Below are 22,706 nucleotides of genomic sequence, written 5' to 3' on the forward strand. Positions count from 1 at the left end.
GGAGGAAGCTGACTCAGGCCCTCTCAAGAGACAGCAGACAATTACTGAGGCTCTTAATTTAGGCCCTCAGGCAGAGGCATGACTGATGACGCAAAGGGCACGGAGACAGGGGCGATGGGAAATCAGCCCAACCACAAGGACCTTCAGCGTGGAGCCCACCAGAGTCGGGGCGTTGGAACCTCTGGGGGCTCCCGCTGTAGGAAGTCTGAGGCCCAGGGCTCCGAGGCCATCTTCTCAAGCCTTGATGTGCTCACATGAGCCTGTCTCTCAGATGCAGACCTGGTTCAGCAGAACCGGGATCTGGGAACCTGCATTTCTTACCAGCTCAGGAGATGCCACTGCAGGGGCCTGGGAGGGCAGCTCTATGCTGAGCTGGGGGCCCTGCATTTGGGGGAGGTGCCCTCCCTGTGGGGGTCCTTCTGGGTTGCCAGGGCCCGCAGGGAGATACTGGCCACTCGGGGAAGGTGCCCGGCCAAGCGGAACTGCCCACCGCCTACCTTGTTGATGACCTCCACCTTGATCTCCTCCTCGTCAGCAATGGCTTTCTCCTTGCTGACTTTCTCGGTCTCCACACCCACCACGTGGATCAGCTTGTCCGCGTTCTCATTTTTCTGCTTGAGCTCTGCCTCCTGAACCGCCAGCTTGGCTTTTAAATCGTCCACCTGGAGGGGGTGGTGAGGGAGACGGGCAGGCTGGGGTCCCGGCCGGGCTGGTGGCCACGTGGCCGAGCGGAGCACAGGCCTGCCAGTTGCTTATCGCTCCCTGGGACGCATTTCTTAGTGCTTTTTCAGCTTGTCCAAGGTAAGTATTCATTGAGCACCAGTTGTGTACACAGGGTTATCACAAGTGAAAGACCTGTTCCTGAGGCTCGGGGAGGCGGCTCTCAAGGTGGCCAGGGTGCTGAGGAGTCGTGGGGAGGCTGGTGGGGCCGTGAGAGCTGAGTGTCAGGGGTGAAATGCTCCCTTGGGTGCTCAGGTGAGGCCCCAAGCGGCCGGGTGGAGGGCGTACTGGGAAGTGGCGAGTGATGGGGTGAGACATCCTTCCCCAACTGGGTGATTTCTACCATGGGGAAGCCCCTCGGGTGCTGTAACTGCCCTCTCCTGGGCTCATTCACTGTGTCCTAGGACCACTTCTGGAAGGTACATTTGGAGAAAAAGAAATGCCCGCTGGGCCAGGCTTCTCTTTCTTTCCTCTCCAGGGAGGGGGCAGGCCACTTCTTGGCCCCTGTAAGCTCTTTCTTGGACATCCCCCACCACTGTGTCCCCCTCTCGACCCCCCCTGGGGTGGCCGGACGCATGCAGCACCGCCTGTGTCAGGGGTCATCCCTGACCTCTACCTTTGGCCGGGATGCAGGGACTCAGGGGCTGTTTACCAGGCCCCCTGGGGAGACGCCAACAGTGGGCAGTAAAGAGGGAGCCCAGGCTACACCAGGGAAGACACTCAAAACCAGGCGGAAAACTAAAATTTAACATGGTGTGACAGTACGGCAGACACTATTGCATCGGGACATGGCAGTGTGAATGGCACCCCAGGATGGACCCACCTTCCTGGGCTGCACTCATTGGGATGAGCAAACCCCTCCAGACTTGGGGGCCCCTCCCTTCCCCGGGAAGCACCTGACGCGGCATCAGCATCCCAAGAGGACCTGGGACCCACTGTCAAGGTCAACACCAAGACCCTGGCTCTGGTTCACAAGTGGAAGTTCCCCCAAGGCAGGGGTCCTGGTCCCCTTACCGCGTGTCGCACATCTGGGGGAAGGTTCCGGAAGCGTGGCCCGTGGGCCCGTTCTCTTACCTGAGAGGCCGTGCTCTGCAGCTTCATCAGCCCGTTCTCCAGCCTCTCGATTTTGGCCACCAGCTCCATCCTCTTCTTGGCCAGCAGGTTCTGGTACAGCTTGATCTGCTCCAGGAAGGTTTTGGGCGTCGTGTAGTTGTAGCGCCTCTCGGTGGCCAGGTACACCTTGGACATCTCATTGACGGTCGTGTGCACATAGGACATGAAGAGGCTGATGGAGGCCTTGACTTCCGGCTACAAAGCCAAGGCAGGGCCATTCACTCCCCTGTGCCCTGGTGGGAGGGACTCAGGGGAAGAGGAGGCTGCTGGCCATAGTGGACCACAAGGTGGGTTCCCTTACTTGCCAAGGACCTTGGATGAGAGGTACCCCCCTCTCAATCTTGGCGGCTCGGGTGCCCAATGAGGCTTGAGACGACCAGGCCTGCAGGGCTCTCATGGGCAATGGTGACGTTGCACCACCAGGGCACCTTTTCACAGCTGAGGTTATGACTGTTCTATGAGTCACACATTCATATATTCAACATATTTGAATAACCAGGTAAATCTGCAACCATGGATTAGGCATTTCCTGTTGTGGGCCTGAGGGGTTAGTAACTCCTTTCCCAGCCTCCTCTCGCCTGCGTCCACATCAGGATCACAGCCCCTACTGCCTGGGCCCCCCAACCTGCCAGAAGACAAGCACTGGGAGCTTTGCCCCACGAACTGTCTGAGCAACATTTGCACACACGTGCTAAGTCGCTTCAGTCATGTCCGACTCTTTGCGACCCCATGGATGGCAGCCCGCCAGGCTTCTCTGTCCACTGGGATTCTCCAGGCAAGAGTACTGGAGTAGGTTGCCATGCCCTCCTCCAGGGGCTCTTCCTCACCCAGGGATCGAATCTGAATCTCCTATGTCTCATGCATTGTCAGGTGGGTTCTTTACCACTGGTGGTGAAGTCATGTCTGACTCTTTGCGACCCCATGGACTGTAGTCTGCCAGGTTCCTCTGTTCATGGGATTTTCCAGGCAAGAATACTGGAGTGGGTTGCCATTTCCTTCTCCAGGGGATCTTCCCTACTCAAGGATCGAACCTGGGTCTCCTCCATTGTAGGCAGATTCCTTACTAACTGAGCTACCAGGGAAGCCCTTCTTTACCACTGGCGCCACCTTAATTTGGGAAGGTATTCATCCGACACATGCTTCTTTGGCATCTACTCGGCAGCCCTCACTCGTGTGGGTGGTGGAGCCATCGCTGGTCCTAGGAGGCCCCCTTCTCTACATTTACTTGGGGCGTGGAGCACACATCGTAACAGCAGCATTCCCAGGAATGGCTCATCCTGCAACTGAATGCTCTAACGGTGCAAGCAGGGAACTGTGCCCATCTTTAAAAGCTAGGAAGGTTAATTTCAAGCTTATTTTATCCCACTGAATATGTGTTCAAAATAAATCAGACACAATAACAATGTGGGATTTATTCTAGGCTTGCGATCACTTGCATCAGCTGGGTCAGAGTTTAATGATCGTTCCTAGGCCAGCAATGAACTCAAATGGTGAATGTGGGCACTGTCTTTCGATAAAAGACAGACACCGTAAATGAGAGGGAAAAAATAAAAGAAGACTTATATTGCCCCGTTGTAACTTGTCTTGACCTACAAAAGGCAGGTCAAAGGTGAGGGAGCAGCCCTGGGCAGAGCCCCTTGGGCTGAACCGTGTTGGAGCCCAAGGCAGGAGGAAAAAGTGTGTACCTGTATACATGTATCAAAGTAAATACGAGCTCTGCAATAGGCTCCCACCAGGGACTATGTTCAAAGCCCGAATTTTTCCATCTGTTCTCACGTGGGCATCACACCTCCCTGAACCGGCCCTGTGGAGCCCAGAACCCCCAGCTGGTTGAAACAACCATTCCCCTGTCAGAGTGACTCAGGGCTGCAAGATCAACCAATGATGGCCTTTGTTTATAAGTTTGACATCTTGAGTGTTTCAGCATTGATTTTTAAAAATACCACATTAAAACATCACTGATCTTAATGAAGTTTTTGGTGCCCCCTTAAGTTTTGCACCCAAGGTGAGTGCCTCACCCTAATCCCATCCCTGGAGGTAGATGATAAAGACCCCTCCCTCCTGGCTCTTCGCCCCAAGACTCACCCGAATCCCCTCCGTGTCCTCAAGGAAGCGCGCGCTGACGGACACCAGGGCATCCTCCGGCCACTCATGGAACCAGTTGATGGCCGTGCAGTTGACCACAGCGGGGAATTTTCTTGCTCGCACTCGCAGGATGGAGCCCACGGGGGAGAAACACAGGATCACCTAGGAGAGGACACAGAGGTTGCTCGCTGGGGGACGGCAATGCCAAATGGCGCTGCTTTTGCAGAAATCCCATCCAGAAGGGAAACTCTCCGCGTGGGGTTTGTCTCCGAGTGTCTCCGGGTGGAGGGTGGTGTGGAGAACATTCCCAGTTCTGAGTGAGAAGTGTGGCCATTGCATGATGTGGGGGTGCAGCGGAGCCTGAGCTCCCCTGAGGTGGCCCTTGCAAAGTGGGAAGGACGGCCGGGTGCTGGAGGGAGCGGGGAGTGGGCATTCTTGCTGGGCAGCGAGGACTCAGGTCCCTTTAGCAGGTCTAGTCCTTGCAGGGAGGGAAAAGAGCAGCACCACCTGGCCGGGGGCGGGGAGGGGAGAGGGCAGCCGTCCTACTGGACGCAGACCAGAAGGGAGAGAAGGACCCAACGTTCGCTCGGTCTAACTCGGGTAGCTTAGCCAGCTTCCCCCAAGAGGGAACGTGGAAGGTCAAGGTGAACTAATCCATTTAAACATGCTGTATAAGGGAGGGGTGCATACAGAAAACACTCTTTGGCCACAGGGCACTTCTAAAAGCCCACCTCCACCAGGCAGCCCACAGTAACTCTCCTAAGAGTTTTCCGCTTCCTGTGCGAGGCAGAAGAGCCCTCAACTCCTCCCCGAGTGAAGACCCAGCCTGGAAGACCCCCTAGGACCCGACAGGCCCGGGACCCCCTACCTTCAGGTGCTTGCGCACTCTGTCAATGAAGAACTTCCAGCAGGCCTCCCGGGTGTCTGTCAGGCCAAGGGACTTCACCTGGGGCCGCATGGAAGAGATGATATTCTCCACCTCGTCATCCATGAACAGCCCCGGGATCTCCCCCGAGGCCAGCAGGTCGTTGATCAGCACCAGGAACTGCTCCTCGGCCACCTGGGAGTCGGTCATCAGGAACACCGAGGGAACGTTCTTCACGGCCGACTTGATGTACTGGGCGCCGAGGTCGAGCTGGACCCGAGGAAGACACCCTCAGAGGTCTTGCCGAGGAGAGGCTCATTTAGAAGCATCTCCCACCACCACCCAGGGCAAGGGGCACCCACAGATCAGCCCTGCAAGAAACAGCAGGATCTGTAGATGGAGACTTAGGGCCTCGAGGGGAGGCAGCCCAGGCTCGTGGTGGTACCACTCACCACAGCGCCAAACTGGAAGCATCCCCAGGATCCCTGGGCTGCTGACACACGGGCCGGCCCCTCACTCAGCTTAAAGCATTTCTTCAGAGGGTCCGGCCCAGCTCTGGGGGCCTCTACTCCGGCCTCGAGAAGAGAGCTCATAGAAGTCAAAAGCATGCTACTGCCTGGCCTGGGGACTGTGTGTAGGGGGCCTGGGGGGCTGACCCGGCGGGTGGGAGCCCGGCTAAGCCCCCACGGCCACAAGTGCAGGTGGAGCGCTGGCCCATGATGAGGGACTCGCTCCGTCTCTCCCTTCTCATTGCACCACCCGGTTCCGGCCTTTGGGGGTCACCAGGGCTCCTGCGGCCACTCCACCCACCATCACCCCCGAGCAATCTCTGCTGTCTTCAAGATATCTTCCACTTTGTCCCAGAACACCACCATATCCTGCCCCTCCTCTCCCTAGATGTCCTTGATATCTTGTTGGTATCTTGGTATCTTGTTTTCTTGGGACCAGGTCCAGGATTTTCCATGAGGCACATGATGGCCCTCAGGCTTGGATTCTGACCCTCTGCCTCCTCGAGTCTCTGGTTTCCAGTGGGGGGCCCATGGCTGTTGGTATGACTTTATAATATAATCGTAAACTATATGTGTATATACTAACAACATATACATTGTTGACTTCTTACCGTAACACTATTATCAGAACAATAATAATACATCTTCTAACGGTTCAGGAGTCTGCTTCCCCTAATAGGATGCAAGGTCCTATAGCTCTGTTTATAGCTGTCCTTACTTCCAAATCTACAGAAGCTACTTAATAAATGATGACAAAGGATGAGTGCAAAGCTGGCTCGTCAGGGGCGCAGGAGCAATGAACAGGGATGACACGGATCACAGAGCCGCTGCAGCTCATGCCGGGGAATAAAATAGCAACAGCCACGGGTGGTCCCAGGGCGAGGTAATGGGAATAAAGCCCTCACAAGGGCAAAGAGTGTGATGCAATCAAGAAAATAAAAGCAATATGATTAAGCTAACAGACTAGAAACTTTATCAGTGGAGAAAACTCAGTACCACTACACGGCTCTGGATGCAAGGATTCTCTTCACTCCGAAGAGCACTTGAGGGGGTCAGTGAGGACCCGCTCGGCTCAGCTGAGAATCCACACACGCTGATTCAATCCAGGAGGCAGGACCTACATTATTAAGACCTTGTCCTTAAGGCTTGGGTTTAAAAATTAGAGCTGGCTAGTGTTTGATAGAAAGAAGAGCTGCACTGGGGACTCTGGCAGGCCGGACGCTCACCTGGAGGCTGCAGTCCCTGGTGCAGCCTGAGAGTAGGGCCGAGAACCAGCTGACCGTCCCCGTTATCCTTCCTGGGACCCCAGCCCGCAGACCAGCACCCCCTTCCTGCTGAAGTCCCAGGGTGCCAGGCTCTGGTGGGGGTCCAGACCATCCCCCCCTAAGGCCACCTGGCTAGTGACTGCCTTGCAGCCTCGAGCAGAGCGGCGGCTCCCCTGGGCCAACCTCGTCCTGGCCCACAGAAGCACCAAGGCAAAGAGACACCGTGGGAGACGGTCAAATCAATTTCAGCTCTAATCTGAGCAGCGGCCATGATAAGCTCTAGACTAATCATGTTTGACTAGCTCACAGTTCCCCGAGAGAGCAAATTTTCCGGAAAAATAAATCAATAAAAAGCCTCGGCGGCGCATCCTGGGGATGGGAGACCTGTTCGAGCTAATGTTTATTCAATTACTTCAGAGAGCAGCCCTCGCAGAACCCCAAGCAGGTGGGGAGACCGCTAGTTAGTATCGGTTCTGAATGATTGAATCTGGAAAACCAGGAAAGACGAGGCGGCAGACTGTGATGACCAGAGGCGAGAACCCAACCCCCTTGCCTGAGGGGACCCCTGCTCACATCTACTGGAAACCCACACTTCCGTTTACCTTCGGCACACAGCCGCGGGCCCTGGCCGACTGTGTCCCTGGCCTTTGCCGTCTTGAGATAAAGACCCTGCTGGTGACCATTCTGGTCTCTGTGTCGGATGCTCCATTTCGGGGAGTGGAAGACTCCTCCTCCCCCGCCCTCCCCTGCCAAGGGCGGCTTATTGAGAGGCGACGCCCTCACCTTGAGGTCTGGGATCCCGTAGCCCTTCTTGAGGGTGATCTGGAACACGTCCAGGGCACTGATGTACGCGGCCAGGCGGGAGAGGCTCTGCTTGCCACTGCCGCCCACCCCCACCAGCAGGGCATTGCCCCGTGGGGACTCCAGGATGCGGTTGATCCTGCAGATGTGGGCCACCGCATCCTCAAACAGCACCTGAAAAGAGGTCAGGCCGGAGAGATTCCCAGGTGTCTCATCGCCAGGACGTGCCTCCCTCACTCGTCCCCCGGCCCCCGCCCCACCACTGCCTGCTTGAGCCCCTGGCTCACCAGGTTCATGACCGCGTTGACCTCGTTGTAACTGTCCAGGACTTCCACCAGGAGCTTGTTCAGTGGAGCCAGGTCTGTCACCGGCAGGTATTTGGGTTCTCCGATCCCATGAGCAAAGTGGCAAAAGACGTTTGGTTTGGCAAATAGGAGCTCATCACCAAGATCCTAGATGTTGGTTGAGGGGAGACACTGCTCTGGTGGCCACCAGGGGCCCACGGAGCCCAAGCAGCAGCCCCAGCATCTTTCCTGATGGCCTCAGGAGGCCAGGTCACGTCCACTGGGGCCCACACTGATGCTGCCAGGGGCCCTGCAAACTTCTGGGCAAAAGCCCCTGGTCTGTGTCCCACTGGGAATGAACCGACTGTCCAGAAAAATGACTCTACCATGCAAACCCCGGACCCACCAGCGGAGCGTGTTACCCCGAGCAGAGCTGTCTGTGCCTGGCGGCTGGAGGGAGAGGTCTTCACCTCCCAACCTGCCGAAAGCGCCTCTCCTCCTCGCTTGGGCCATATCCACGTGGCAGAGCCATCTCGTGGGACCCAACATGGTCCTTCCCATCCCCAACCCAGGGCCCCTGCAAGGAGACAAGGATTGTCGGGGGCCCCTACTCTCTCTGCCCCTCAGAACCTTCCTGGACTCAGCAGGGCAAATCGGCGGCCTGACTCACGTCAAAGAACTTCTTGGTGGAAGCGATGGTGACCCTGCGCAGCGTGTCCTGGTCCTTCTCGTCCACCATCTTGTCGCCGTACACGCGTTCGGCCTCGTGCAGCCAGAGGCGGACAAGGTCCAGCGGGCATTTCAGGATCTCTGTGGTGGAGAACAGGAGCCCCTGCCCCAGAAGCGGGATGGTCAGCATCCTTGGGAGGCAAGCCAAGTGCCGCACATGGATCAAATGAGAAAGTGGCAGCTTTCCCAGGAAGTGATCTGGCAGCGTGGTACAGTAGCTACTCAGGGCCCAGGAAACTAGAGACTGCCAAGGCCACAAGTCCTGGAGGCTGAAGGGGGTGTCTGCGGCCTGACAGATGGTGGAGGGGGATTCTCTTCACCAGACAGGGTTAAGGGCTGCCCCCTCTAATGGGGTGGATGGTGGAGAAAGGGACAAGGGGTCTGATCAAGCACAAACCAAGTATGGGAGGCCTCGAACCGGCCATCAGGCTCAAGCTCTGCAGCCAGCCTACCCGGGCTGGCCAAGCTCGGCTCTTTGCCAACCAAGAGACCTGGCAAGTTCAATGGGTGCTGATTTTCCAGGTCCCTGTCCTGGGCTCTGAGAGTGTAGAGATGACGGGACAGACTCTGCCTTCATGGAGCTCCCCTTGTAGCGGGGAGACAGAACCAGACAAAGTCACAAGGTAATCACATGTTGTGATGTGTGCTGTGACATACACTGGGACAGTGGGACAGGGTGTGTGGGGAGGAGGAGGGGCCTCTTGGGGGCACGACATCTGAGCTGGCACTTGAGATGGGAGGACACGGGCGTGACTTAACCTCCCTGAGCCTTGGACTCCCCATCTGCAAAATGGGGATATCTGAGAATTATGTGTTGTTTGGAGGAGGAAACGGGGATGTAAGTGGCCAAACCCAGTGGCTAGTTCAGTCCATCCATAAGAGGAAACATCACCACCACCACCACCAAGACTCACACTGTCACCGTCACCACCCCCACCATCACATTGCCACCACTATCACCATTACTACCATTATCGTCATCATCACCATGGCACCCACCATTATCATCACCCCTATCATTATCACCAGCACCACCATAATCATCACCACCATTATCACCATCAGCGCTATCACCATAGTTACCATTATCACCATCATTACTATCAGCATGGTCAACATCAGCGTCAGTATCACCATCACTATCAGCACTATCACCATAGTTACCATCATCACCACCATCATCATCACCTGTCATAACCATCATCACATCATATCCCCCTCCATCACTGTCATCCATCCAGAGGTCACTTTGCTTTCTCTCCCGAGAATGGCAGAGGAGGAGAGCATCCGTGGACCAGGCATTGGCCATAAGGTGGCATTACGTAGCACTAAAAGAGCAGTACCTGGAAAATACTGGAGAGGTCCCTGAGGTTGAAAACATAATGAAACTTAATGGCCGTGGGAAGAAACGTTGATGTCACTTTCTGGTGCAGGGCTGTTCCAGGAAAAAGACACATCGATTCTTGTGCACTCTTAATGGCCTCAGGAAGTGCAAAGCTTAAGCTATAGTTTCTAAAGCAAATGGACTGTGAGACGGTGACAATTTAAGTAAGAAATCTGCAGGGGGAGGGATTCTGCCCCTCTACTCATGCGTCAATCATTGCTGTTTACAGAATTTCCTATCCTCCGCCTTCCCCCCCGAGCAATTGGATCTCATAATACCCTCTGTTGAAATACAGCATCATTGAAAAAAACATATTGATTTGAAAGTATAAATAAAATATTTAGCAGGGGAAAGTATGAAGCTGCCGTCGGCCCCATAACGCAGCGGGTCTTACAGACAGGAGAGGGGGCGAGGCTGGCCGGCTTACCCAGGGCGGAGGCCACCAGGTGGCTGCTCATCCTCTGGACCGCGAGGGGGGCTGAGCGGTAGGACAGGTGCTGGGTCAGGATGGTGCTGTAGATGCTCATGAGGGCCTCCTGGCCCGGGAAGCTCACCGCAAACACACAGAAGTGGCGCTGCCCGGAACAACCAGAGACCCTCGTCAGGCCATGCGTGGGGACCAGCTTGGGGCAGGGCCGCCTTACTGGGGAGCAGACTCTGTCCTCATCGCCTGGTGTCTCGTGGGCATGGTCAGAATGGACAGGTTCCCTCAAGCCTTGCGTGTGGTGAGGACCCTCCCCCCCCTTAGATACTGATTCCATCTAAAAACAGCCAAATTCACGTCCTGCGCTCCAGAAACAACTTGGCGGAGGCCAAAGAATGTTCCAGAGCGCAGCCTGGGTTTAAATTTCAGATCTCCATCTGTTCCAGATAATTCAGGGTGAAGTCCTGCCTGGTTGCAGACACAGTACAGGATATCCTGTTAAGTCTAAATTTCACACAGAAAATTTTTCTTTTTTTTTTAGTACAAATACGTCTCAAACATCGTATGGGACATGATTTGCTGTTTATCTGAAATTCAGATTTGCCCAGGCATCTGTATTTTCACTTGCTCAATCTGGCAGCCTCTCGACGTCCCCACGAATGTGCTGACATCTGAAGGGCTGGGGCGTGCTCCAGGGAAAGCCAGCCTGCAGCCCCCACCACCCCACATCCACGCTCTTGTTCTCATTGGACACATGAGCTTCGGACTCCTGCAGCCGAGCCAGACGAGTCTGGTTTCTGCCCACCTGAAGTCTGGGGTCGATGGTGAAGGACCCGGAGGTGGGGTTCATGCATGCCACGTACTGACAGTTATGGACGTCCTTCAGCGTCAGCTTCTGTCGGTCGTACCTGCGTGGGGGAGGCCAGCGTCAAGCCCTGCCGTTGGTGCCCTGGAGCCACCCCCGGCTCCCCACCCACCCTGGTCATGCCTTGCATACGGTTAAAAAAAACCAACAACAAAAAACCTTGGGACTTCCCTGCTGGTCCAGTGGCTAATACTCTGCACCCTCAGGGCAGGGGGCCCAGGTTCAATCCCTGGTCAGGGAACTAGATCCCACATGCTGCAACTAAAGATCCTACATGCCAAAACGAAGATCAAGTATCGCGCATGTGGTAACTAAGGCCCGGTTTAGCCAAATAAATGAATAATAAGCCTCAATAAATACCGATGATGTGTGAAATGGCCAACTGTACTTCATGCTCTAGAGGAAAAAAAAATTTTTTTTTTTTTTTTGAGAAAATTTTTGAAATGGGAGGCAACAGAGTGGCTCGCTGTGCAGATCTGGGTGTACGTTTCAGCTCAACTGGGACTCTAGGGAGGCTGGCTAACCCCTCTGTGCCTTGACCTCCCCAGCCCAGACCCCCCAGGCCTGAAGCCCCGTCAGCCTGGTCCTGTGTCCCAGCCCTGCCTCCCCCGCCCCGTGGCAGACCCCTCACCCCCGCCTACCAGTGCCCGTGGTCCATGTGCTGTCGGATGAGGGTGTGGGGGGCCACCGTCCCGTACTTGTCCACCTCGGGCATGTTCATGTCGTCGATGAAGTAGATCAGCTTCTTGGTGCCTGGCGGTCCGTAGTTCCTCCCTGATTTCTTCTCCAGTGGTTTTTCGAGAACCCCTAGAGAAGGGAATGGGGTAGCCCCCACAGTGCCCAGTCAACCCCAGAGGCAGGGGCCCAAAGGGTAGCCCGGGGGGCACCAAGGACAGGAAGGTTGGACTCCAGCCCCCGGGGGAGGGAAGGAGAGGGGGGTGGGCACCCCGGGTCCCAGGCAGGGGGGCAGGAACCTCGTGCCCCATCGACCTTGTGCCACCCAAGACTGGCTGTGAGCTCCCTGCGGGATCTGGTACGCCCACCGTGGGGACAGAGACCCGTGGGTGGGGGTGTGGGAAGTGGAGAGGCAGCTGGTGAGCTCCTGGGGCTGTGGTGAGAAGGGACGGGGGAACTCGGGGTGGGATTGGGTGTGTCCGGGCCAGGCAGTGAGGGCCCGGGCGCGTCCCCGACCTCACCCTGCAGCATGGCCGAGGTCGTGTAGAAGTTGAAGGGCACGGCCTGCACCAGGTAGTCGTCTGTGTTCAGGCTGTCCAGCTTGTCCCCCATCAGCACCGACTTGCCCGTCCCCGCGTTCCCCACCAGCATCACCGGCCACGACTTCTCCATGAGCAGGTCCATGAAGTAGCGGATGCGGATGGTTTCCGTGGTGTGCACCAGCGAGGCCTGGGGGGCGGGGCGAAGGGGGGCGGGAAGATGTCGGGGGAGGAGCCCTGACCTCAGACAGACCCAGGCCTCCAGGTCCCACCTCCGGACAAACTTGCAGACCTGGGCAGTCTGTTAAATCCCCCGGTCTTACTGAAAAGGTCCTACTGACAGAGACTGTGACTGGATGTCCCGACGAGAAGCGTGCGGTGGGACTCTGAGTCCCGCTCCTCAATTGTGGTCCATCGTCACCATTCTGGGCCGTTACCTGCAGTGGGATGTCGGGGTCCAGCTCAAAGGCAGGCACTTTGTCCGTCCACGGCAGGAACTTCTTGGTGTCGGGGTCTATGTAGTAGTCGAAGACCGTCCCCTGCGAGGGGAACTTGATTGTCTTAAATTCGTTGATCCACCACCTGCTGAACTCGACCCGATAATCTACAAGCTGTTGGGAGACAAAAACGAAGCTCACGAAGGGCCCTGCTGGGAGGGACGCCGGGAGACCTTGCCTGGGCGGCCGGACGCCTGCTGCAGCCGGCTGCGCACCTGGTCCTGGAACATGGCCCCCCCGAAGGCCCAGAAGCAGGCAAACACGAAGTACAGCTCGTAGAGCTCCTTGGCGGAGTCGGGCGGCGCGTTCTTCTCGGTGAGGAGGCACTCCAGCAGGTAGAGGATCATCTGGATGATGGTGATCTCGGGCACCGGCGTGATCTTCTTAAACCCGAAGCGGAGCTTGTCCAGGCAGGTGGGCAGGTACTTGTCGAAGAGGATCATCAGGTTGGCCTTCTCTGACTGCACCTTGCGCCTCTCAATCCAGCTGCTCACCACCCTGGGGAAGGCAGGGACGTGCTGCAGGACCAGGCCGCCGGGTGGGGTCCCTCTGGTGACCCTCCCCTTGCTGAACACTTCCACGTATTTCTGGTGCTCCTGCCTGGTGATGGGGCCGGTCCCGAGGCCTTCAGAGGATCTGATGAGGGTGTGCTCTTTCCCTGGGATTCTAGCGGTGGGGTGCTCTCCACCTAGAACAACTAGGAGCCATGCTCCCTACCCTCAAATGCGGCTGATACTGAGGACAGTAGAGCTGCATATAGGAAGAGAGGGGAGGAAAGGTTTCATAACATCTGGGGGACAGACAGGGAGGGGATGGGAAGGGAAGAAAAGGAGAGGAGCAGGGAAACATAGTGGCATTATCTGGACTCCTGGATCCACCCATGCCTGAAGCATGCTTGGTGAATTGAGCCAACTGACGCTTTTAGTGGAAGAGTCCAAACCAATACAACAGGCATTCCTGGGGAGCTGTGTTGCCTGGAGTGGGCTGCACAGAGGTGGTCCACCACGGCCATGAGGGGTGTGGATTCTAGAGTCTGAGTGCCCACTTGAATGGGCTCTAGTGTGGCCAGTGGTGGCCTCGGGTAAGTTACTCAACACGTCTGGGTCTCAGGTTTCTCATCCGTAAATGGGAGTGATGATGATAACGCCCATTTGGAAGGACTACCTGGGTGGATATTTTTAAAGCTCAGAGGACGGGGCCTGGTCCACAGTAAGTGCTAAACAGGCGCCTGCTAAAAGCGTAAAGAGTGCTGGCTGATGAGCTCAGTGAGCTGTCATTTCCAGGATGCCCAGAGCGTAAGCAGGAAGCTCACGTTACCCAACGCAGCTTGCCTGCCCTCTGCAGACACGCCTTTCTGCAAGTGAGTACGTGTTCTGGAAGTTCTGAGTCTCACTACATCCCCAGCAGATCAGGGAACCAAGAGTTCAAAACCTCTGCCCCGTTGCCCTTGGGTTAACTAGGTAACTGAGCAGATTTTCAAACACTTGACAAGCAAACACAGAAAAGCAAACATGTGCAGTTTAGAACTGAATTCCAGGTACACTAGTTCTTTAGAACGGAGACCAATTTGCAAATCTATACATAGACTGCTGCATTTGCCTTCTATCTTGCAGGCGGATATATCAAATTTTAAATTTTGCTTTGTTAGAGACGCTTAGTGCATGCAGATGTCTGTGCCGGCTTTGATCTGAAAAGCCAGCTCAGGTGTATAACACCGAGAGGCTTCCCTGTGGGTGCCTCTCCTGTCCCCGGAGGCCATGAGACCCTTGGACTGTGCTTCACGTCCCCTTCTGGGATGGCTGCCCCTGCGGAAGCGCTGCTCTTCCTCTGGGGCTGGGGGTGCCCTGAGCTGGCTCTCAGACTCTCCACTTCTCTCCAGCAAAACCCAGGTTTCCTCCTGGTCCCCAAGGAGCCACTCAGAGTCTCCTGGTCATTCCTCTGGAGCCCCAAGGACCACTCTTGGCTGAAGGGCATGTCTCCTTGAGCCCACTCCATGCCCCTCCTCTGCCCACCCCTGCTGATCTTCTGGCTCTTTCCTCCCCACCACTGCTGGGTGTCCCCCTGGACGCCCCTCGGCCCCGACATCTTCTTCCTGTCCCCCTGTATCTTAGCGTCTCCTGCCCGGGCTTTGTTCCAGTTCTCTTGCCTTGTCTGCTGCCCACCCTGGAAAAACCCAGATGTGCGAAGTGGGCAGGGTGGCGGGCCCTCAGAAGACTTGCCCCCCTGCGGTCTGTGAACGTGGCTTATTTGGGAAAAGGGTGCTTGCAGATGAAATCAAAGTAAGGATCTCGAGACTGAAACATCGTGGATGAGAGTGGGCCCTGATCCACTGCCTGGTCCTTATAAGAAGGGAAATTATGCCACACAGAGGTGTGTGCGGGGGGCGGGGGGGGGGCACCTGAGATTCAGAAAGTGGCCACATCCATCTACAAGCCAAGGATTGCCGGCAACACTAGGAGCTAGGGGAGAGCCCTGGAAGAGGTCCCCCCTCAGAGTTTCTAGAAGGTACCAACCCTCCCAATGCCTGGTTTCAGATCTCTGGCCTCCAGAAGCGGAAGAGGATAACCCTCCATTGTCTGAAGCTGCCTGGTTTCTGGTCCTTGGTCATGGCGGCCACAGGACGCCAGCAAAGTGGGCGGACAGGTGTTGCTGAAGAAGATGGCACAGTGATGCCAGGTCTCGGCGGCCCCCAGGCCCCTGTGGGCCAGGCCAGCTCCAGTCCCACCCCTGCCAGGCCACGGCGCTCGAGCACCCCTCCAGCCCTGGCCTCGCTGGACTCTCCACCTCCGGGGCTCCCCCACTCGCCTGCACCTGGAAACCCTCCTGCCTCTGCTCCGCAGCGCTCATCTTCCCCCAGCTGCTTCGAGACCCATTTCCAGAAAGACCCTCCTTTTGGGGGCCTCCTCCCAGTTCCTGCTCCTCGAATTGCCACCTGGCTTCTGCCTCTGTGATGCCAGGAAGCTGTTCCGCCTCAGTTAGCGGTCGGCTCCCAGCTGCCAAAATCCAGGGGCAACTGTCTGTCCTTGGCTCCTCGACTCTCCAGAAGCAGCCCTCTTGACCCCGCCTCCCTCCTGAGGCTTCTTCCTCCCTGGGAGTGTGGGAGGCCACCTTCCCGTTTCCCTGCCGCCTGTTCCTTCTGGAAGCGCTTCCTCCCCACATCTCTTATCACTCTCCACATGTCTCCTGGAGACCCAGTTTCCCCAGCACGGAGCAGCCTAGGGTCAGACACACAGCAGGTGCACAGAAAGCCCTGGTTGAAGGGATGGATGGAGGGATGGATGGAGGGATGGAGGGATGGATGGAGGGATGGAGGGAGGGAGGGAGGGATGGAGGGATGGAGGGAGGGATGGATGGATGGATGGATGGATGGAGGGATGGAGGGATGGAGGGATGGATGGAGGGATGGATGGAGGGATGGAGGGATGGAGGGATGGATGGAGGGATGGAGGGATGGATGGAGGGAGGGAGGGAGGGAGGGATGAATGCAGCCACGGTGTTTCTCCCTAGCCTGTCAGTCCTGGAACGCTGCACCAGGGTTTCTACTTAAGACCATGCAGGATGTCCTGGCGTGTAAATTGCTAGTCATGGGTCCAAGCGTGAAAATGTACCTCCAAGTTCAATGCCAAGCCTTCCATTTCTTACGATTTCAAACATTTCTCACATCCACCCCTCCGCCCACTTCCACAGTGGCCACCTGTTGTCTGCTGGCATGAACTCTTCCCTTCACATCAGAGAGGGCCCCTGTGCCAGCCCCTCGGCTGGTCTAGGGCCGGTCCCTTCCTGCTAAGAGCAACTCCATGCTTCACGGTCCATCCGTGAACACCAGACTGCTGGCTGTCCCTGGGAACCTCACACTCTGGCTCCCACGCATCTTAAATGTTGGTTCTCACCTGAAACGCTTTCCACTCAGAAAGCTCCTTCTCCTCTAGGGGGTCAGCCCAAACCCCAGCTCCCCCAGGAAAACTTCTTGTCTCCATGACAGGCCCAGCCTCTCCCTTTCCACTTGCTTCATCAGCTCCTGTGATGCAGTCTCCGTGCATGTCATCACTTATTCACATGTCTCTCCTGCATCCTTGCATTGTAGTGACCGTGCTGCCTGGGGAGGGCCTGGCACACAGTGCTTACCGTATGAATGAATAAGTGAGTGAATGAATGCGTGCCCAGGCAACACTGAAATGCCACTACCCTTCCCTTTTTCTCTGTATAGTTTGGAGCAGAACAAAAGCCCAACTCACGGGTTCCAGCCTAGATCGGCAGGGTTGATGTACAGAATGCCGGCTCTGGAGACAGTGGCTGGCGTGGCCGTCCGCAGGTGGCTGATCTCGAACACCAGCCGCATGGTGCGGTTCAGGGGGATCCGCTCGTTGCTGGCCAGGGTGAGGACCTAGCGAGGGACATAGGCCTGTGGGTTTCAGCTGCAAAAGCACCTTCGTCCCAAGGGTGTCACAGGTCCCATCTCAGAAGAGGAGGAAGGTCAGAGACACCCTCTGCACTCCCGCCAACCAGCTTCCCTAACCCAGCATCTCTCTGCCGTCCTTGATGTCAGCACCCCCTCCACCCGTCCCACCCCAGGGCCATGGACAGCCTCCAGATGTGCGTGGACCATGTAGGACTTCACTCTGGGGTTAAATTTGCCTCATCAAACCACGACTCCTCCTCCCTTTCTGGGGAACGCTGGGGTTCCCTCCTCCACCCAATTGAGAATCACTTTCTGAAGCTGCTTCTAGACAATTCTCAACGTTGTCTGCGCCCTCCAAGATATTAGCTTCCCCTCACATGGTGCCACCCACTACATGATCAGGTAGGAAAGCTCCCCATGCCCGCATCCTTCACCCACGCTGCTGCCAAAGAGCATCTGAGCTGGCCTGGGCTCAGTGGGCCTGTGTCCTGCAAGGACTGTGCCTCGGGATGGGGGCTTCCCCCCGCCCCTCGCCGTCTATAACACTTCGTGCAGAGCTCCAGACAGGCCCCCTCCTCAGTCCCCATCCACAGCACTTCCTGTGTGCTGAGTGAGGGGGGCGAGACGTGTGTGGAGTCCCACGCGCTCCCCTGCCCCTCGTCACTCTGGTTCTGGGGGGTCGGCGCTGGGATCGCGGGCCCCTCGCACCTTGTTGTCGTCCATGACGGTGTTGAGGGACTCGATCCACATGGGGTCTATGTCCCCGTCCAGCACGATCCACTTGGGGCCGTCGTGAGTGATGTTGGCCAGGTCCCGCATGATGGTAGAGAAGAGGCCTGCGGGCGGCAGGGCTAATCAGGTCTGGCTCCGGGTGGCCCTCTGCGGGGGCGCTGCCAGCACCCCGGCCACTCCCCGGGCCGAGACCAGCCTGCCCCCTCCCACGCCTGCCGGGCCGGCCCTGGCCCCTCTCAGAGGTGGCCGGTGCCCTGCTCCAGAGGGACAGTGGACGCTCAGACGGGAGGGGACCTGGCTCACTTCCTGCCCTTCTCCTGACCCCAAGGCCCCTTTCCTTGAGGCCTCTGCCCTTGCCCCTGCCCCGCAAGGCTCCCCACAAGTCTGGTCCAGTCCTCAGATTCGACAGCCCTACATGGAGTGCCCCACCCCTTCACTCCTCACTTCCCCCCTTTCTTCTTTCTGTCAGTAAAGGTTTGCTGAGTGCTCAAGTCTCAGACTCAGAGCAGGGGGCTTGGGGACAGTCACAGTCCCCTGCCCACTCCCACAGAACTTGCATTCCAGTGGAGGGGGGCAGGAGAAACACAAGATACACACACAGAAACAGATAAAGTGTCTCAAAGAGAAAGCAGGGTGAGGGGCAAAGGACCCTTGCAGGGGGAAGACTGGAGCAGAGCCCCACCCCGGCCCAGGAAGGGGATGCATGGAAGCTCAGGTAGGGTGGGGGATCTCTCCTTCCATCCCCTCCAGTGCCCCTTCCTCCCCGTGGACCACCCTTGGGGCCCTCTCTCTCCTCCAGCCCCTCACTTGTCCTTTCTCCAATGTCCTGGGTTCTTTTTATAAAGCACAGACCTCATCAAGTCCCTCCTCCAGGGAAACACCGTTCGCAGCCCCCGAGGCTCCAGCCTGTGTTTCTGGGCTCTCCCCGGCTCTGTGCACCACGGTGGGCTGATGCCCAGGTGTCCATGGCCTCCCCTGTCCCCCCTGCCTGGTGGAGTGAGCCAGCTCCCCTCTGTGGCCTCCCTGCTCTCCGTAAGTGCTGTCAGGATGCACTGTGCGTATGGGTGGGCCCCTCCCCCCTCCCCCCTCCCCCTCCCCTCCCCTCCCCCTCCCCTCCCCCTCCCCTCCCCCTCCCCCCTCCCCCTCCCCCTCCCCCTCCCCCTCCCCCTCCCCCTCCCCTCCCCCTCCCCCAACTGGGCCTGCCGAGGGTCTCCCTCGGGGACCTGGCCGTGGCTTCACTGCACGGAGCCTGGCCGAGCAGCCACAACAAAATCGGCCCGCCATGGACCCAGGCCTAGGACGCCTGCTCTGACCCCTGGTCCCCTTGGTCCCTCGGGGACCCCCCTCTGTTACCATCTTTCCACTCCCTGGTCGCCGGGTTGATGATGCCAAAGAGTTCGTCACAGGTGACGGCCTTGGGGTCCAAGTCTACGGCCACCGGCTTCCTCTTCAGGTTCTGGTAGGTCTTGTTCAGAGACCGCAGCACCTGGACCGAGGGGGTGCCGCTCACACGGGGCTCGGGGGCCGCACCCCACGCCCAAACCCTGTGCCAGGGCCCTCGTGCGAGCTCACAGGGCCTTTGAAGACCCACAGGCAGAAGCCCCGCCTTGGGCCCACTTCGCCCTGGAGACACGCAGGTGAGTTTGCATCTCCCAGACAACACCCAAGGGCACGCCAGGCACCCTGAGATCGCTCGTCTCTGTGCACAGTGGATGGCTGCTGTGCCAAGTCCCGGGAAAATTCATATTGCTCCTGATAATACAAGTAATGTGCTCACTGGAAAAAAATAAGGGAAGAAAGCTACCTGCAATTCTTCCACCAAGAGAAAAGAGTTTTTAAGGACATTTGAGGACATTCACGTGGATATGCGTGTAGATACACACACATACATACATTCCTTTTTAGAGAACTGGTTCATACAGTTTCTGCTTTTTAAAAATAACAAAGTGAGCATCCCTCATGTTACATAGTCTTTGGAGGTGATCTTTAATAATAGCATAATTGTCCATCCTGTGGGCATCTAGCTGAGCACTCAGCTGGTTTAGAATTTTCCGATGTTATGGGTATCAGTAATGTTGGCCACCACCCTCTGCTTCCCACTGTGCCCCAGGCAATGGCAGGGGGCAGGAGGGTAGGGATCGGCGGCAGACAGGTGGGTGACTAGCATCAAGGGAGACGGAGCAGAAGGAGAGGAGACCCGGGAGAAGGGTTCTCAAGGGGGGAACCGGGGTCCCCAACCACTCTTCGCCTCCTCCTCCGTCCCTGTGGCCCGTCACAGCTCCCTTCCCAGCCCATGACATTCTTCGGGGGCCCGGGATGCACTGGGCTGGGTCCCCAGGCAGTCACGCACCTGGGACTTGCCGCTGCCCGCGTTCCCGATGACGAACACCGAATGCCGGACTTGCAGCAGCTCCTCCAGCTGCACCACCTTCAGCACGAAGCTGTCCTCCGCCTGCAGCTTGAGCTCCACGACGCTCTGCTTGATGACCTGGCGAGGCAGGCAGGCAGGATGGGGTTCTGGGTCTGCCGTGCACGAGTAGGGAGCCCCCTGCCCAGGGCAGAGATCAGAAGGGAACAGTGGCCCTGCCCGTGGGGGTGTCCAGATGCTCTGCTGTGGGTGCTACTGAGACCCCCACGTGGGGGATGGGTTTGTCCGAAGCCCCTCCTGCTTCCTCTCCTGACACTCCAGTATTGAGAAAGGGGCTGGAGAGGCAGCCAGTGGCCTCGGGACATTCCTTAGGGCAGAGGGAGACACACACGTGTGGCCATTGCCTGCTGGCAGACATGGCCACCACCCCCGTGTGGTACCTGCCACTTAGGTGGTGGAAAGGGATGCCCTCGGCAGCAAGGAGCCCCTGGTGGGACCCCGGCCATACCCACCTTCTCAAAATTCAGGTCCCGTTTCCGAGGCACATCCAGGGCGGGGAAGAGGTCCCCGATGAGCCCCATGAACACGGGCAGGTCGTCGGTGACGATCTTGGGGATGTTGAAATCCCTGAGGGCCCGCATCAGTACCTGGTCCTCTGCCCGGCTGGGGTCGCCCCTCTTTAGGGAGCCAGCCACCACCAGCACAGACTTGATGGCTCGCAGGCCCCAGTCGTAGTGATCCTGTAGGTGGGTGGGCAGGCATGAGCATGCCACCTGACGTGCTGGGACCGAGGCTGCGGGGCTTCGCCAGGTCGTCTGGGAGGCAGCCTGGGCCACCTGCATTTGTCATCCCTCCCACCCGGCTCCGTGGGCCCCTGGACAGTCACACACCTGCTTTGACAGCAGCTCTTTGCACAAGGTGTAGAGTGTGATGAACTTCCTGGCCAGAAGGCGGGCCTCCAGAAAACCCTCTGCCACCAACATGATCTCGCATATCAGTTCAAAGTCGGGGACCACCATGGCGCAGGGCCTGAGGGGCCCGCGGGAGGGTCTGTCTTAGCTTCTCACCTTCCTCCATCCCTGCCCTCACCTGCCCCTCATCACCTGGATGCACACCTCACCTTCCGGGAGGACCACAGCCTTACTGGCAGAGATTCTAGGTGCAGAGCAGGTTCCCAGACCCCCTCCCCTCCACTCAGCTCCCCTCCCATCTTTACTTGTTGCTCCCTTGCTCTGCACAGGGGTGTCTCCAGGCCCTGCCCCCCTTTACTCCACTCTGAGAGTCACCTGAGCCCTGTCTCCACCCATCACCTTGTACGGATCGGCTGTGTGTGTGTTCAGTCTCTCAGTTGTGTCCGACTCTTTGTGACCCCAGGGACTGTAGCCCATCAGGCTCCGATTTCCGGGGCAAGAATACTGGAGTGGGTTGCCGTTTCCTTCTCCAGGGGATCTTCCTGACCCGTGGGCAGGTGATGCCTAAAATGGGACCTTCCTCTCCACCCCCTGGGAGTCAGAGGAAAGACACCGTCTGCTCCTTACAGAGGTGCTGGCCAGCTAGCCCCTCTCACCCAGGCCTTGTTCCCCATCCCTGCCTCCCTGGCCTCCTCTGGGTTGACCCGGCCCTCCACAGCCGCTCTCCTGGGCCTTGCCCCCCACCACACACCTGAACAAGGCCTTTAAGTTCTCTGGCAGCTCCGTACGCCCAGCGTACCCCGGGTTCATGGTGATGAAGATGCCGACGGTGGGGATGAGACTTATCATCTCTCCCAGGAAATTAAATGTTTTCTTCTTGGCCCGAATTGCATCTTGGACACATTTTACCTAAACAGTTGGTACATAGATGGGTTCATGCAGGAATAGCTAACTTTCATGGGCTGGACGGAGCTTCGTTTGCGCTGAAGCATGTGAATAGCTGTGAATTTGCAGAGGACTGTCCTGATCTTTTTTTTTTAATTAAACTTTGGTACAGTTGTAGATTCACGTGCAGTTGTAAGAACAGAACAGAGAGGGGATCCCTTGGTTCCCTCCCCAGCGCCCCCCAGTGGTGACTGAGGTGCAGCATCACCACCAGGACGGCGACGTGGGGACATTTCCGTGACCTCAGGTGGAGTCACCCTAGACAGCCAGCCCCACCGCTTTGCCATCCCACCCTCCCCTGACCCCCTGCAAACACTCATCTGCTCCTGTTTCTGTGAGGCTGTCTTCCATGAACCTTAGTAAGTAGAATGGTATAGTATGTCATCTCAGATGGGCTTTGGTCACTCAGCGAGACACCCTGGGAGTTCCTCCAGGTCGAGGCTAATCCTCGTTATCGAGTGATGTTCCGCCCCCTAGCCGTTTTGTGTGTCTGTTCCTGCTCCAGCAGTGACCCGTGGGAGGGTTGATTGGTAGCCATCCCCACATCAGGCAGTCTGCATCAGGTGAGATCTGAATTCTGGGACCATTCGCTGCCT

The 22,706-nt window shown here is 57.4% G+C and overlaps 1 protein-coding gene across 4 annotated transcripts in view; it reads right to left on the reverse strand.

Annotated features, from left to right (window-relative positions):
- DNAH17 (dynein axonemal heavy chain 17) overlaps positions 1 to 22,706 on the reverse strand; it is a 94,701-nt gene that overhangs the window by 25,584 nt on the left and 46,411 nt on the right. For 3 of the 4 annotated variants that reach the window (XM_081575683.1, XM_081575682.1, XM_081575684.1), the window contains exons 38-58: positions 21,917 to 22,074; positions 21,145 to 21,283; positions 20,767 to 20,994; positions 20,237 to 20,374; positions 19,240 to 19,372; positions 17,863 to 17,990; positions 16,991 to 17,139; positions 12,971 to 13,253; positions 12,696 to 12,869; positions 12,241 to 12,448; positions 11,686 to 11,851; positions 10,985 to 11,087; positions 10,183 to 10,330; positions 9,715 to 9,806; positions 8,313 to 8,474; positions 7,646 to 7,810; positions 7,341 to 7,532; positions 4,787 to 5,053; positions 3,919 to 4,080; positions 1,795 to 2,028; positions 498 to 662 (exon numbers count right to left, since the gene is read on the reverse strand). In XM_081575683.1, coding sequence (XP_081431809.1) covers positions 498 to 662; positions 1,795 to 2,028; positions 3,919 to 4,080; positions 4,787 to 5,053; positions 7,341 to 7,532; positions 7,646 to 7,810; positions 8,313 to 8,474; positions 9,715 to 9,806; positions 10,183 to 10,330; positions 10,985 to 11,087; positions 11,686 to 11,851; positions 12,241 to 12,448; positions 12,696 to 12,869; positions 12,971 to 13,253; positions 16,991 to 17,139; positions 17,863 to 17,990; positions 19,240 to 19,372; positions 20,237 to 20,374; positions 20,767 to 20,994; positions 21,145 to 21,283; positions 21,917 to 22,074 — 3,594 coding nt within the window. Of the gene's footprint in view, positions 1 to 497; positions 663 to 1,794; positions 2,029 to 3,918; positions 4,081 to 4,786; positions 5,054 to 7,340; positions 7,533 to 7,645; positions 7,811 to 8,312; positions 8,503 to 9,714; positions 9,807 to 10,182; positions 10,331 to 10,984; positions 11,088 to 11,685; positions 11,852 to 12,240; positions 12,449 to 12,695; positions 12,870 to 12,970; positions 13,254 to 16,990; positions 17,140 to 17,862; positions 17,991 to 19,239; positions 19,373 to 20,236; positions 20,375 to 20,766; positions 20,995 to 21,144; positions 21,284 to 21,916; positions 22,075 to 22,706 lie in introns of those variants that run through there. The other variant, XM_081575685.1, reaches the window with a different exon arrangement.

The sequence above is a fragment of the Giraffa tippelskirchi genome, chromosome 3, assembly GCF_054371585.1.
Source record: "Giraffa tippelskirchi isolate mGirTip1 chromosome 3, T2T-mGirTip1v1.2.pri, whole genome shotgun sequence".
NCBI lineage: Eukaryota > Metazoa > Chordata > Mammalia > Artiodactyla > Giraffidae > Giraffa > Giraffa tippelskirchi.